A 14,532-nucleotide genomic window follows, 5' to 3' on the forward strand; every position below is an offset into this window, starting at 1 on the left:
AAGCATTTGGGTCAAACCGCAAGCTCTCCATTCAACAACATAGCCTACATGCATTCCTAGTTGACGCATTCGTCTGTAGCCTATAGTCTCCCCCGAAATAATGATTGAGCAATCAATATCCTAAACAGACCACGTGTTCTGAATATTACGCTACTTCGTGGGTCTGATAGGCTGTGCCCACTGCAACAGATTTGAGGAATTGAAACGGGCTTGTTTTCATCAAGGGTTTGCAATTTCACTTATCTGTTAAAGGCCAAACCTCTTTATTAAAGGCCTCGCTGTAGCCAATATCTTCGATTCTGTGATAATTATTACATTATTTTGATATAGTATATCAATATAGGCCTAGATTCTTGTGCTCGTTTTTTTTATCACGTCTGAATTCAGCGTTTACAGTTCAATCTTTTGCCAACCAAGCCCTGAGTGGAAAGGTAAGATTGATAGCTAAATCTTACACAGTGCCTGGAGAGAATCCACCTCTCCATACTCCACCAGCCCCTCCACCAGGTATGCTAATGTTCATCAGGAAAATAGCAAAATAAGGAAAATAGAGGGGGATAATGTCAGTGAGTCCTAGGTCAACTTTTCAACAGGTCATAGGCCTAGCCAACACGTTTAGGTCATATTTTGACATTTGAACAGCAGATGGTATCTTGCGCCAGACTTACTTTTTTTGAGAGAGAGGGGGGGGGGGTCAAGGAAGATTCCTCGAAACGTGACATTTCACATCTTGGAATGGACCTTATGGTGTTTTAGATGTTGCCAAGCTCAACTTGAAAGACTAGCAGTGAATTTGATACATTTGCCCAAATTTTAACTCTCAAATGTCTAACTGTAGGACATAAAGACGCATTCTACAATCCCGGAGATATCAGTGAAAACCTCCGATGGTTTCTCTTAGCCTCAGACTGCATGGCACTTGCCTTTCCGCCGATGGTTTTCCATTTCAAAGGTCTCTGTCTCCATGTAAATACCAAAACACAGTAATCCAATCTGACCCCATTGCAAATTTTCCAGATCTATGGGGGGCCCCCGTTTTGACATGAGCCACACTCTTATCCCACTTAACCTCTGGAGAGAAGCCACCCTAACCCAAGCCAAAGATTCCCTCCGCGGAGGAATGCAAGGCTTTATGCTGCTTTCCACTTAAAAGCACAGGGTATTGGTCAGAGCCTGAATGGAAGGGCCATGTAGGGTCCCGGGTTCTATGAGGCCGGTCTAGCTAGCACAAAGCCCACGCCTATGGCACAGAGCTAAGTGGACAGGAGATATCCCCAACAGGCAGACCCTTGCTCAAGGCACCAGTGAACCAGATTCAAAAACAGCCCCTATCCCAAAAATGACGACAGTACAATTTGTTACATCTTCAAAGTCAGTTTGTCACTAAGTGCAACATGTCGGTGTAAAACTTTGATCATGAGAATATGTTGCTGGTACAAACTACAGTAGTATTTTTCATTGCAGTAGTACTATGTCACTAATCATATTAATGAATTGCTGTGTGTATTTTTTTGTTGTTATTTGTATATAATACTATGAATGGTTTGAATGAGACTTAATCATAGAGGGCAACCTTTACAGTATAAAGATATATCTATCAGTCAGCCCTCGTTGAGGGGTGGCACCTCAGGAGAAGTGGGCTTTCGGACACATGGTCCACATCTGAGGCATTTACCCCTGGCAACCCCCGCGCAGAGGCCTGGTGGGGTGGGAGACAGCACAGCACACCCCCGGCAGGGGACTCCACTGGAAACGCTGAGCAAAGTATCAATACTAGACGTGGTGCTCAGAGAGCGCAGACCTCCGCCCCAGAATGCATTTAGGCTCTGTGGCTCTGTGTAAACAAACAAACCAAGAAACGGCTCGTGGACCCGCCCCGTGATTCAGATCCACTACGAAATGTAACGGGTTCTACGATGGCCCATGCTGCACCCCTCCACCGGGTTTCATGAAAATCGGTCTGGTAGTTTTTGCGTAATCCTGCTGGCAGACTAAGGACTGACCGACTGACCGACGGACACGCGCCACTGAAGACATTACCTCTCGCACTGTGCTGCCGTGGAGGTAATAATGTTATAGGGACTATGAATGACCCCTGACCCCTGCTGCATGCTAGAGTTTATATGGGATTGCTCTGGGGCTGTTACCTCCGCCCCAGCGACAGTGCAGGGCGAGAGGTAATGTTTTCGGTGGTGTGTGTGCGTTTGTGCGTGTGTGCGTTTGTGCGTGTGCGTGTGTGCGTTTGTGCGTGTGCGTGTGTGTGTGTGTTAGCAGGATAGCGCAAAAAACTACTGGATCCATTTTCATGAAACATGGTCCAACTTAGAACCCATTACATTTTGGAGCGTGTCCGAAGCACGGGTCGGGTCCATGGGCCGCCCAAACACAGCCGGACTGCCCATTCACCTTCTTTCATTTTTTTGGACTATGAATACGCAAAAACTACCAAACTGATTTTCATGAAACTCGGTGGAGGGGTGTATCATGGGTCACCTTAGGAGGGGTTTGTTCCAAAAAGCACCTTATGGACCTGCTGCTATTATTTCCAGAACCATTTTCCAGAGGTTCCTGCGTTGTTACAAGTGATTCTACATGCCCCTCTTCATTGTATATTTCCCCATGCACTGCCCATAGGAGATATTTTGTACATTTTAAGCTGCAGATGTAGGAGACAGCCCAGCTGAAGGCCCATTCAACTCAATCACAAGAGGCACACAGTGTCCCCACTACCACTTTCCCTGTCACTCTGTGGTCAATGCATCACTCTGAAACACCGTCAATAAACACATCCCCTAATTAACTAAAATTGTTTTCCATCAATACCTGTTACAAGTCACCGCAAGAATTGATGAGAGCAAGGGTTGACTTGCATAAAAGTGACTGACAGGCTGGAATCATTGACAGGTGAGAGTGTATCATGCTCCCGGCCGATTGAGTGTTTGCACAGGGGTGATTTTGGAAAGTGCATGTGGCAATCTTTGCATTCGGGCCAATAGTCAGAATAGATCCATTATGTGTAGAAGACTTACTGCGTGGAAATTCCTAATGAATGGAATTTAAAGTGTTTGGGACGCCATGAGATGAAATGTCAATCATTGCGTAACTTGAATTCGCTGACCTTGTGATGCCTCCTCTCCCCGGTCAAGTGTGATCGCTTCGGCACGGCAACGCGCTCCATTCACAGTCGGTGCCGCCAAGTCTGCCCCCGCTTATCATTAACAATCTGCAAATAACCACGCAAGCGTACATTGCATCATTGTCAACCGCGTGATCCATTCTAAGAATGTCTTTGAAAGAGGACCTAATGAACGTGTGGGGACCGGACACCATTCTCAGGGCCCTCGGCGTCTCCATCTCTTCCTTGAAATGTTTTATTTTATATAAAGGAACAATGGGTGCGCAGATATATTCGGCGAGAAAACACCCCCATAATGAATGCGGACAGTCCTTTCAAAGGCCTAATTACCGGCAATTCTGTAATGACTGTTTTTGACAGCTGTTTATTCACAAAAACATGTGTACCTCAACAAACAATGCAGATAAGCTGCTGGTCTAAAGTGCATGAAGGAGAGTTTGGACACTGGACCTCGCTGGACCAATCAGCTACAAACTAGCGTGGCGTTTAGCTAAGACATGGACACATAGAGGCGCGAGGGGATTCGGTCTCAGAGTCCAGATAAATATACGGCCCCATCCGATTTTTGATATACATTATCACTGTAGATATAAAAGAATGTTGGCCCGCTCCTCCTCATCAATCAGCGGAGTCCGCCTGGCCTTTTTTTTACTGGCACTTGGAGTCCCCCAGAGCCCTAACCCAGTAAAAGTTTATATAGTGTATTGACCGTTCTCTCAGGGCTGCTTAGCTAATGAAGTTGGGTGGCCGGTCAGAATGAAAGGGTTACCGCTGTGTCAACACTGCTTCCTATTTGGTCACACCTTCCACTAAATTGAAATGTGCTGCTAATAGGGGTGAGTGTTTAAAGAAGAATAAGCCTGTAATAGGCCCAGGCCTGACCTCACACACACAAAGGGGGTCAGCCAGGACCTCTGGATAGACCCCGGGTACAAGTCAACAACCTTGTTCACCTTTGGTGCCTCGTCGTGGGTAGCCTAATTAGTTTGCAGTTTGGAATATGATCCATTCTTATTGCCGTACGTATCGGAACCATCTCTGCTACAAAGGGGGGATGTCAATAAATGTTATTGAAATGACACATTACAAGGTGGCCTCCGTTTGTTAGTCATAAAGACACGGGGGATGGACCCAGGGCGTGTCCCCTGCGTTCGACACGGCTGGCAGTCACTGTGCCCAAACTAAGGTGACGAGGGCCCTGAGACACGCACAGACACACTCAGCCCGAGTATTGATGCTTATATGACAATGAGCTTCGTGGTGAACAAAACCTATATATCAAAGTGGGAACTTAACTGATAATCTTCTGTGTGGTGTCCAGAATAAACCATGTAATGTCCAACCGGAATAACATGGGTGGCCATGTTACAACTAGGCCTATTAGTTCAATCTCGGGGTTATGGAGAGGTGTGCCCGTACACAAAGACAGGCATCTAAGACTTAGTTCTGCAATATCCACATATCAGCCAAATGAAAATAGCCTTCCATTCAGTCTAGTTTACAGCTTCCATTAGGCTACACGTTTATATCAAACGGTTAATGTGTTTGATAGCATGATTAGCCATGATTTTATGCGTATACGTATGTATCACGCGTAGCCTATCACAACGCACCAAAACCAGTTTGACGCAAAGTTCCGGCGAGCCACACTGCGCTCGTGAAGACAGACATACGGGATAGTTAAGTGACCAGTGTTTGGCCAGTACACTGTGACTGTCCACCGCGGAGGGTTATGTAGTTTACTTGTGAATTAATCGTTAAATAGGCCAGGCTGGTGCCACTGTCTAGACTCGCCTGTCTCTGGGAGGACGTCACGGGTCAGTTTCTGCAGTGACTGTGATAGGATAAGGAATAGGCATTGGCTACGGCTTTGCCATAGGCTACTGTGGGTTAGCCGGCCAATAACTGTAAATGTTTTGACAGTCTTTAGAGTAATGTATATTCTTTCCGATCACTGTTTGTAGGTCTCTTTTGAATTGATTTATTTTAAAATAATGTAACAGCACACACCCTTAATACAGAACACTGCACCCTATTACCGAACACAACACAAAGAGAAACAGACGATTATAGGTCAGAAATAATAAAGTCAACGCTGTGTAAATGTAAATAGGCAAGTGGTTAATATACAACTGGGCGGAGATGGACGGGGACAACACTCGTCTAAACAGCGAGATGTAGGATTCTACAACCTTCTGGAAAGGCGGGCAAGGGCGATATTGCGTGGTCGCATCTCAGCGCTATGTAGTCTAGGCTATCACACAATGACCTGCATCCTGCTCTTCCATTTCTCTCGCTCGCTCCCTCGCTCACACACACACGAGAGCTGTGCGCTGTCTGAGAGAGAGAGAGAGAGAGAGAGAGAGAGAGAGAGAGGGGGGGGGGGGGGAGAGAGAGAAAGAGAGAGAGCCTACAGGACATGTTCTCATCGCATTATTAACTTGAACTATGCGTGAGAAAAAAGGCTTTCCAGACAGACAAATAGCCTATATAGACAGGCTAAAATCAAACAGAAGACAATCGAATTACTCTGTTCTTCCCAATTCAACCCGAGGTGAACATAACACGCAAAACAGAGTTGAAGGACATACGCAATCATGCTTTTTTTTTTGTCAAAATGCTTTAAGAATGCTTTTACGAATGTGACTGACGGTCCATATCAATAAGCATGGTAGCCGTGGAATAAAGTGAGCGCATCCACTGATAAGAATGCATCTTGTAATCTTGTCATCGGGCACGTCGACCAGTTAGATTCAGTCACTACCATTTTAATAAAATAGTCTATCTGGTTATGGCTGACTGTCTATTCCTACACACTCATTTCCGGTGCCGTATACGGTCTACAGCTGCAAAGAACGGGCGTATTTCATAAATATTTCGAATTAAACAAAATAAAGGCGGCGCTTTTTAGCCTATAGTCTATAGCCCTCGCATGAGACGAGCACGAATCGCCTATAGACTTTCAATCTTTTGATGACGGGGCTAACCCAGTCGCTCTGCACACGAGACAATCATTTCTGGCGGACAAAGCAGTCGAGAGTCGGACTACTTTCCCTTCGCATGGTCCCATAGACCGACCGATCGCACTAGTTCTAATGATGTTGACATATTCACACAACATTGACTGAGGCAGTGGTGTTTCGCGGCAGCATTTGAGTTTCCAAACACCTTTTTATAAGTCTGAAGCCTGTCCCCTCCACCCGACCTGTTAAAACCACGCCTACGAAGCCACACAATTGGTCTGAAAGCGTCAAAGAGCCAATCAACAGAGCCCAGCTTCTTCTAACATGCAACACATCCATACAGTTTGAGCCTATGGGCACAGAAGCGCTAGGAATATCTTGGTGCTGGGACCTTACAACCTCTCCGCCGTCAAACGACTCCTTTCCCCGCATACGTCTTTACTGAAATGTGTGTGTGCGCGAAAGAGAGAGGAAGAAAGTGTGTGCGTGCGTGTGAGGGTGCATGTCTGGAACAAGCAAAGACAGAGGAATTATTCCGCGCTATCGAAATATTTCAACACATCGCTTCTGCAGGAGGACTGAAGCCAATGAGACCGAATGCATTTTAACAAGAATACCGACATCGTAAACAGCACGGGAAAAATCCTGCAGACAATTAAAACATAGTGACTCACCCTTGTTGGTTTAATGCGAAAATTATTCGCAAAAGAGCGCATAGAAAAGTGCTCGATGCGTGTCAAGCTGAAGCTCTGAAGAAAATCCGTAGCCTATCTCAACACTCTCGAAGATTAATGGAGACATTTTTTCAATTTCTCTTTGCAGACACTTTTGGGACTCAGTGAACGACAGTAAGAGAATTCATACCAACTGGTCGAAATCTCTCTGCGGTGGTGACTGTGGATTTTTCCAAGAACTTTGCTTTACAGATTTTGCTTCTATACCATACAGGCTAACTATATAGCCTCGTGTTCATTTGAATAACTACATTTGGTACCTGGATTTGAATGAGCTTCCTGATGAGAGATCCAGTCATACAAGGAACGAGTATGGCATACCATCCGTTTATACCTCACCGGGGTCCGGAATTTGCCATGAGTGCAATGTTGGGTCACCAGCCTCCCTTTTTCCCGGCCCTGGCGCTTTCTCACAACGGTTCCCTCTCTCTCCCGGGCGCCCTGGGGAAGCCTATCATGGACCAGCTGATGGGAGTCGCCGAGACCGGCCTCCACTTCTCCTCGCTGGGGCACCAGGCAGCCGCGACCCATCTGAGGCCTCTCAAGACCCTGGAGCCCGAGGAGGAGGTTGAAGACGACCCCAAAGTTCACCTGGAAGCCAAGGAACTTTGGGATCTCTTCCACAAGCGAGGCACGGAAATGGTTATCACAAAGTCTGGAAGGTAAGATACAGATTTATGCAGCCTATACGAATATGAAGTATCTTGAATTTGTTTAGCCTATTCCGAGATGTACCAGTAGCCTATATACATCTTGGTATTGATCGTTCTAATCACCAATAATCTGACATTCCTCGCGAGCGGATTGATTTATTGACGGCTGACGGAACTCGACCTAAACGACTCGTTTTGATTTCATAAGCTTATTGCCATTTACCCTACTATTGCAAACATTGTATTTGTCTGAAACACGTCAGCTGAATATATTATAAACTAAACTCTATGTATCGATACAATCTTTATATGGCCACATTGCATGCTAATGTAATCTGTACACGAGATTAAATAACACCCAGCCCTCGCTATAAAATATAGGCTACAGCTCCTACATTTGTAACATTTTAACCTACATCTTAAACACATTTGTTTGTGATGAAAACTTGAGTATGTTTGCACTTTAAAAACAAAACTTCATAGAAAATCAGAGAAAGTTTGTAGAAGACTAAATCTGACCGAAAAGTTATTAGGCCTACAAGTGTTTTGACACATTTCTAACAAGTGGTAAGTAGGCTACTGCTTAATCTTATCAGATTACAAAATACTGATTGATAGCCCAATGTTAATAGGTCGTGTATTTTTTATCGATTGACTTTCTTTTGGGAGTCAAATATTTTTACAGTAGAATTTAGGCTTTCCGTATCTGTGTGTGTGTGGGGGGGGTCTCAAAAATAACTAACTGATTGAGTTTGATTTAGAATGTAGTTCAATACAGATTGTAGGCCATTGCTGATATCTGTAGCCCTGTAGTGCCTTGGCCTGCTGTGTATTTTTTAGGCACCATTCTACTGTATAGAGCTGCCTTATTTTTTTTTTATCGTCCTCAACAATAGCATTGCAAAGATGGCTGCTCGGTGTGTGTCTCTGTGTGTGTGTGTGTGTGTTGTGTGTGTGTGTTTTTGAAGGTTTCAAAATCAACTTGTGTTTAGATTTATCATGATTTATCAAAGATAATCACAGTGTTTTTGAGTGATTTTGTATTCCTTTTTACAGGCGAATGTTCCCTCCTTTCAAAGTGAGATGCACAGGCTTGGACAAGAAGGCGAAATATATACTTTTGATGGATATTGTTGCAGCCGACGACTGCAGATATAAATTTCACAACTCACGTTGGATGGTGGCAGGAAAGGCCGACCCCGAAATGCCAAAGCGGATGTACATTCATCCGGACAGTCCGGCTACTGGCGAACAGTGGATGTCAAAAGTCGTCAATTTTCATAAACTCAAGCTGACGAACAACATCTCCGACAAGCATGGATTTGTAAGTTCATCTAATGTATGTTTTTTTCTTATTCGCATGCTTTTCAATATTTGCATGTTATCGCTTACATTCTCGTTGCTATTATTAGAGTTGTTATGGATTATTCATATTAAGATTTTCATGATGTGGTCTCTGCGGTCATAGGCCGAAGGCTGGGAAAGTTCCACCTATAAGGGCCTCATTTGCATATAGCCTATAGGTTTAACTAGTGAAATCCTAATATTGTCAATGTAAAATACAATATGTCCCCAATTAAGAGTTCTATTCATGTCATTTGAGTTTTGCTGCGTAATTATAGGCATATTATTCACAAATAAAAATGTAAGTTCAGCAAATAGCCTACATAGCCTTATTAGGGTAATGTAGCCTATAAGAAGTGCACTTACGACTCTTAAATACATTTAATAATGCAGGAATCAGTGTGTGCTTGTCTTTTTTTAAATCCAGAATTGTTTCCTGTTGCAGACCATCCTGAACTCCATGCACAAATACCAACCCCGGTTTCACATCGTGAGAGCCAACGACATTCTCAAACTCCCTTATAGCACATTCAGGACGTATGTTTTCCCTGAAACGGATTTCATTGCCGTGACTGCATATCAAAACGACAAAGTAAGGGCACGAGCGCTGTATTCTTTTTCATGAAACGTTTGATTGATATTAGTTTTCTGTGGTGAAATCGACTGGAACACTGGGTTTAGTCCATTAATTAAGCAGACCTCCATAATTCTGTCTTCTTAGAATATGGAAGACTTCATATTCGTTTCATCTTATTTGATTGTTGGGACTTCCCTCGCGCTCCTGTATGTAGGATACACTATATTTGAGGGTCATCTCGTTTTGAGTTTTCTATCCCATGCAACCCTAAATTCTCAGGAATGTATGTAGCCCACTATAGGTTATCTGAAGTATATATAATCACATGAAACGGATTTGGCAACCACCCAGACTGTGTTGTGTGTGTTGTGTGTGTGTGTAGGCTATAGCCTATGTGTGTGTGTGTGTGTGTGTGTGTGTGTGTGTGTGTGTGTGTGTGTGTGTGTGTGTGTGTGTGTGTGTGAGAGAGTGAGAGTGAGAGAGTTGCGTGATAGAAAGTGTGTGTGTGCAGGAGGGGGGGGTGGGGACAGAATGTGCATTTAGGCTACTTTTTTATTTGTATCAGACTGGACTGATGGTAACATTTAATTCCACATGTGATATACCACTAATCGAAATCATGTCTGGTGCTGGCTCTTTGATACGAGGAGGGAATGTGTTACCTTTGGCAGCTTGGGTCAAGCAAAAAATGTAGTAAACGTTTGGCAGGTAAAGGCTGAGAAACAATGTTGATCTGCCAAAAGCCAAAAGGTGCGCAGGTCTGGACGAAGGGAGTAGGGAAAGCCGTTCTGTGAGGGTTGACACACTGATTCATATTATGTCAAATCTCACATAGGGAAATTGGGGTGTGTGTGTGTGTGTGTGTGTGTGTGTGCGTGTGTGTGTGTGTGTGTGTGTGTGTGTGCGCGCGCGCTCGCGCTCTGTGTACTTTGTATTCAATAGCACCACATACACGTGGACATTAGGCCTAATTAAAATCAAAACTATTATGATTTCGTTATCCTAGCAGCTAAACGGTAACTGTTACAAACACAGACTGTTACAAACACAGACAAACACATGAAAACGTTTAGAAATGTCCTCACTAACTGACTAAATGATTTACTATTTTGATTTCTTTTTCAGATAACTCAATTGAAAATCGACCATAACCCTTTTGCCAAAGGATTCCGTGACACTGGCAATGGGAGACGAGAGAAGAGGTAGGAGAGAGATGTGAACTATCCCTAACTGTGCTACAAAACTTTAACGACTTCTGGAGACTGCTTGGATTTCATAGAAAGACGCCCGACAGCGATGTTGGTGAATTCCAAAAGCAGTCGGCGGCGACTGTCACAGCCATTAGAGAGTGGAGTCGTTTTTTGACAACCCTTTCCAACCCCTTCCGCGTATGATGTTCCGTTTGTTACGTTTGAGTTAGCAGAGGAAATGGCTGGCATTGCTGTTTATGACGGTTCACAGAGTGAGATCAAGAAATGAATAGCCTACATTTCAGATTTTCTCATGCATAACTCATTGCCTCGGCAAGCCCATCTGTGCATGTGCTTTTTTCGAAGCCTCTGAGCCCTCGAAAACGTTTCACTTGTAGGCTAGTTTTGACACGGGACTGATGGCAAATATACCAATAACCTGTCTGCTCAATGTATAGGAAACAGCTGGCGCTGCAGTCCATTCGCTCCTACGAGGAGCAGCAGAAGAAAGAACACGGGATGTCTGATGACTCTTCTGGCGAGCAAGCCCCGTTCAAGTGCTTCGGCCAGGCCTCGTCTCCCGCCGTGTCCACCGTGGGGCCTCCGAACCTCAAAGGTACACGGAGCCCACAGTCACTGCTTGGAAGAATGTCACAGAACGTCTCAAAACACAGTCAACTATTGCCTGGTGTAACCGACGGCTAAAGATCTACTACTGGGCCGTTTAACGTTTTAATTCAGAAGGGAATTTGCAAGGCTTGTCATTGATTGACCGAATTGTATGCTATTTCAGTGCGTAATTTCATCAGACATGGACTATCGATAGGCTACGCAAAGAAGCATGCCATGCGTATTTGTCCCACCACCCACATTTTGGTATACAGGGCTAATATCCCAGAATGGCTAGGCTATAGAATTCATACTCTGCAGTACTATGACCTGACTATAGGCTACAACAATAATCAAAACACAATATAAACGGGCTACTGTATGTGCACCCAATCAATTCGCCAAAGGAAACTAAGCAAGCATACTGCATTTTATAGTAGTGGGGCTAGGTTCAGCTTGAGTGATTATCATATTTTGTAACAGTATACACCAAGGTCATCTACATGAATAGTCCATATAGTAAATTATTAAAGACGATGTCGTTACACTGCTTACACTATTAGCTGGACATTGTAGCATACCGATAATTCCAAGGCGCGTGCGTGTGAGCATGAACTCCGAGCGCAAATGAATAGGCTACGATGCAGAGGGGTAGGACTAAACTGTTTTTTACGTGTTATCGTTTGCACTGATTATGTCCAGCTGCGGATAAATATTTCCACATCTTAGCCTCTCCTAGATCGTGAATATTTATAGCCTAAATGATAATCAAGTAACCCATATTTTACCATGTGCGTTATTTCTAGGCTATGTGAAACACATGGACTAGGCCTACTGGGTGTCTCACTGACTGCGTTTCTCATTCTAGATTTCTGCGAGAGTGATGAAGACAGCGACGACGAGAGCAAAGATGGCAACCTCAAGGATGGGCCGGACTCCAGTAAGATTTCCACCACCACAGAGGATGGGAAGGATCACGAGGCGAGCCCAACCAAGAACCATCCTTACTGCGGTAGCGATTCTACCCCCCGGCCCCGGGACAGCGCGCCCAGGACTGAGAAAAGCCACGCGGACTCACGGCAGAGTCCTATCACCGTCATATCCAGCACCACCCGGTCTGGGGAAGACCTGAAGAGTCCGAACCGGGACCAGCCCAAAGCGGACGAGTGCAGATCTATCAGCAAGGACAGCTACATGCCTTTGACTGTTCAAACTGAAAGCAGCCCGCACTTAAGCCAGAGTCACTTGCATAATTTTGGATTTCCACCGGGTTTGGCGGGACAGCAGTTTTTCAATCACTTAGGGGGCGCACATCCCTTTCTCCTACACCCCAGCCAGTTCAACATGGGAGGCGCGTTCTCGAACATGGCCGCGGGCATGGGCCCGTTACTGGCAGCGGTCTCCTCCGGGGGGGTCAGCACCATGGACACGGCTAGCATGGCGTCACCCTCGCAAGGCCTGACGGGAACGCATGGACTGCCGTTTCATCTGCAGCAACATGTCTTGGCATCACAGGTAAAACCTGTTTTATTACCACCAGCAGTATAGTAATGCCTGTGTTTAACACATGTTAAGCATGTGCTCGGGAGTTCTCGCTAGCCTACCTTTTGACTACCCTAATACACGGACTAGACCGATGAATATGTCATATTAAGTATTCTTGTCTTCATAAGTTATATATATAACATATACATAACACATAGAACACATATAGGACTAGCCTAAAGGTCAACACGGTGTGAGAGAAATAGGCTATAAGCGAACGCTATCACTATGTGTTCAGTGGGTAAATGTTTATCATAAGACAATGTGCTTGGACTAATTTATCCTTGGTGTTTGGAATTATTACGCTAATATTATTTGTGACAATAGTTTAGACTCAGAGAGCTCGAGACAAAGACTGCCTAAGCGTTGCAAAATTGCTTATGCTACTGTAAACGCAGAAGCGCGTTTTAGAGGAAAAATGGCGAATGTTTAAATGCCTGATTAGGCTATAATACAGAGCAGATTAATCTACAGTACTTTGACAACACACGTGTTAACAGCAATGGTTGTAAAGTGCTACTTTCTGCGTTTAATGAGCAGCATTATACATAAGGAATTTTTATTTGCATTAACAATTCACAAACTATTTGCAAAGCTGTAGGCCTAGGCTATAAAACAGGACATCACGTGATGGTGTAGATATTCCTTTAGGCTACTGAAACAGATTGTTCTGTCAATTAGGCATAGGCCTATAGGCCTACACTGAGAAAGGTCTCTTCGAGTTTCCTTTACTGATGGAAATGTATTGTTACACTAATGTTATGAGCTTTAACACTATTACGCACAGACATTGAAAGCCTTATGCTATATTTATGCAATTACTGTGTACCGATGTACTACTATTAATTCCACCACTTGTGTCCCTCATATCACGTGTCTGGAATGGACGCGTATTGCTTACTCACGCGCGACATGACCTCAATAAAATAAAATAAAAATTGTCGCCAAGGGCCCAAAATACATGTTTTTCCCTGTATCACCCATATGACATTTTTAAATGAAATGTTTCAAATTCAGTTACATTCATATCTCTTTCCTTTACTGTGCAGGGCCTTGCGATGAGCCCGTTTGGAAGCCTGTTCCCCTACCCCTACACCTACATGGCGGCCGCCGCGGCAGCGTCATCCGCGGCCTCCTCTGTCCACCGACACCCCTTCCTGAACGCAGTGCGCCCCCGCCTCAGGTATAGCCCTTACTCCATCCCCATGAGCGTGCCAGACAGCACCCTGCTCACCACCGCCATCCCGTCCATGGCGAGCAGCGCCGCCGAGCTGAAAGGGGACGGTATGGCCACTAGTCCCGTCTCAGCTACTCTGGACTCCACTTCGGAGGTCACCAGCCGGTCGTCCACCATATCGTCTGGCTCGGTGTCCATTTCCCAAAAAACTTGCTCTGAGAAAGATTCCACTAATGAGTTACAGAGTATTCAGCGCCTGGTCAGCGGACTAGATTCAAAACAAGACAGGCCACGAAGCGTGTCCCCATAGATTTTCATGTGTTTCATTTTTTGTTGTTGTTGTTGTGTTAATGATGATGATGATGATGAAGAAAATGATGATGATGACGATCACGAGGACAATATGAACTCAGTACGACGACACCCTTCAAGCGAATGCGGGTTTAGAAAACGGACCTATTGAACAGTTAAGATTTTGAAATGCACTTTGGTTAAATACACAGCTGATATGTATATTTCTCTTTTGTTAAATTAAACAACACTTTTTTCCTGTTATTTGAATACCATACAAGTATTGAAACTGAAAGGTTGGCATGGAATGGAC

At 44.6% G+C, this 14,532-nt stretch overlaps 1 protein-coding gene across 1 annotated transcript; it reads left to right on the forward strand.

The window, feature by feature from the left end:
- Nucleotides 1–7,103: 7,103 nt before the first annotated feature.
- Nucleotides 7,104–14,238, forward strand: tbx3a (T-box transcription factor 3a; the record flags this gene model as incomplete). The annotated part of the gene is made up of 7 exons (XM_084442730.1): nt 7,104–7,495; nt 8,543–8,810; nt 9,276–9,422; nt 10,533–10,609; nt 11,056–11,213; nt 12,075–12,721; nt 13,801–14,238. The coding sequence occupies 7 exons, from the start codon at nt 7,104–7,106 to the stop codon at nt 14,236–14,238; spliced, it is 2,127 nt and encodes a 708-aa protein (XP_084298856.1).
- Nucleotides 14,239–14,532: the final 294 nt, after the last annotated feature.

This window comes from Borostomias antarcticus, assembly GCF_949987555.1.
Source record: "Borostomias antarcticus genome assembly, chromosome: 8".
NCBI classification, from domain to species: Eukaryota; Metazoa; Chordata; class Actinopteri; order Stomiiformes; family Stomiidae; genus Borostomias; species Borostomias antarcticus.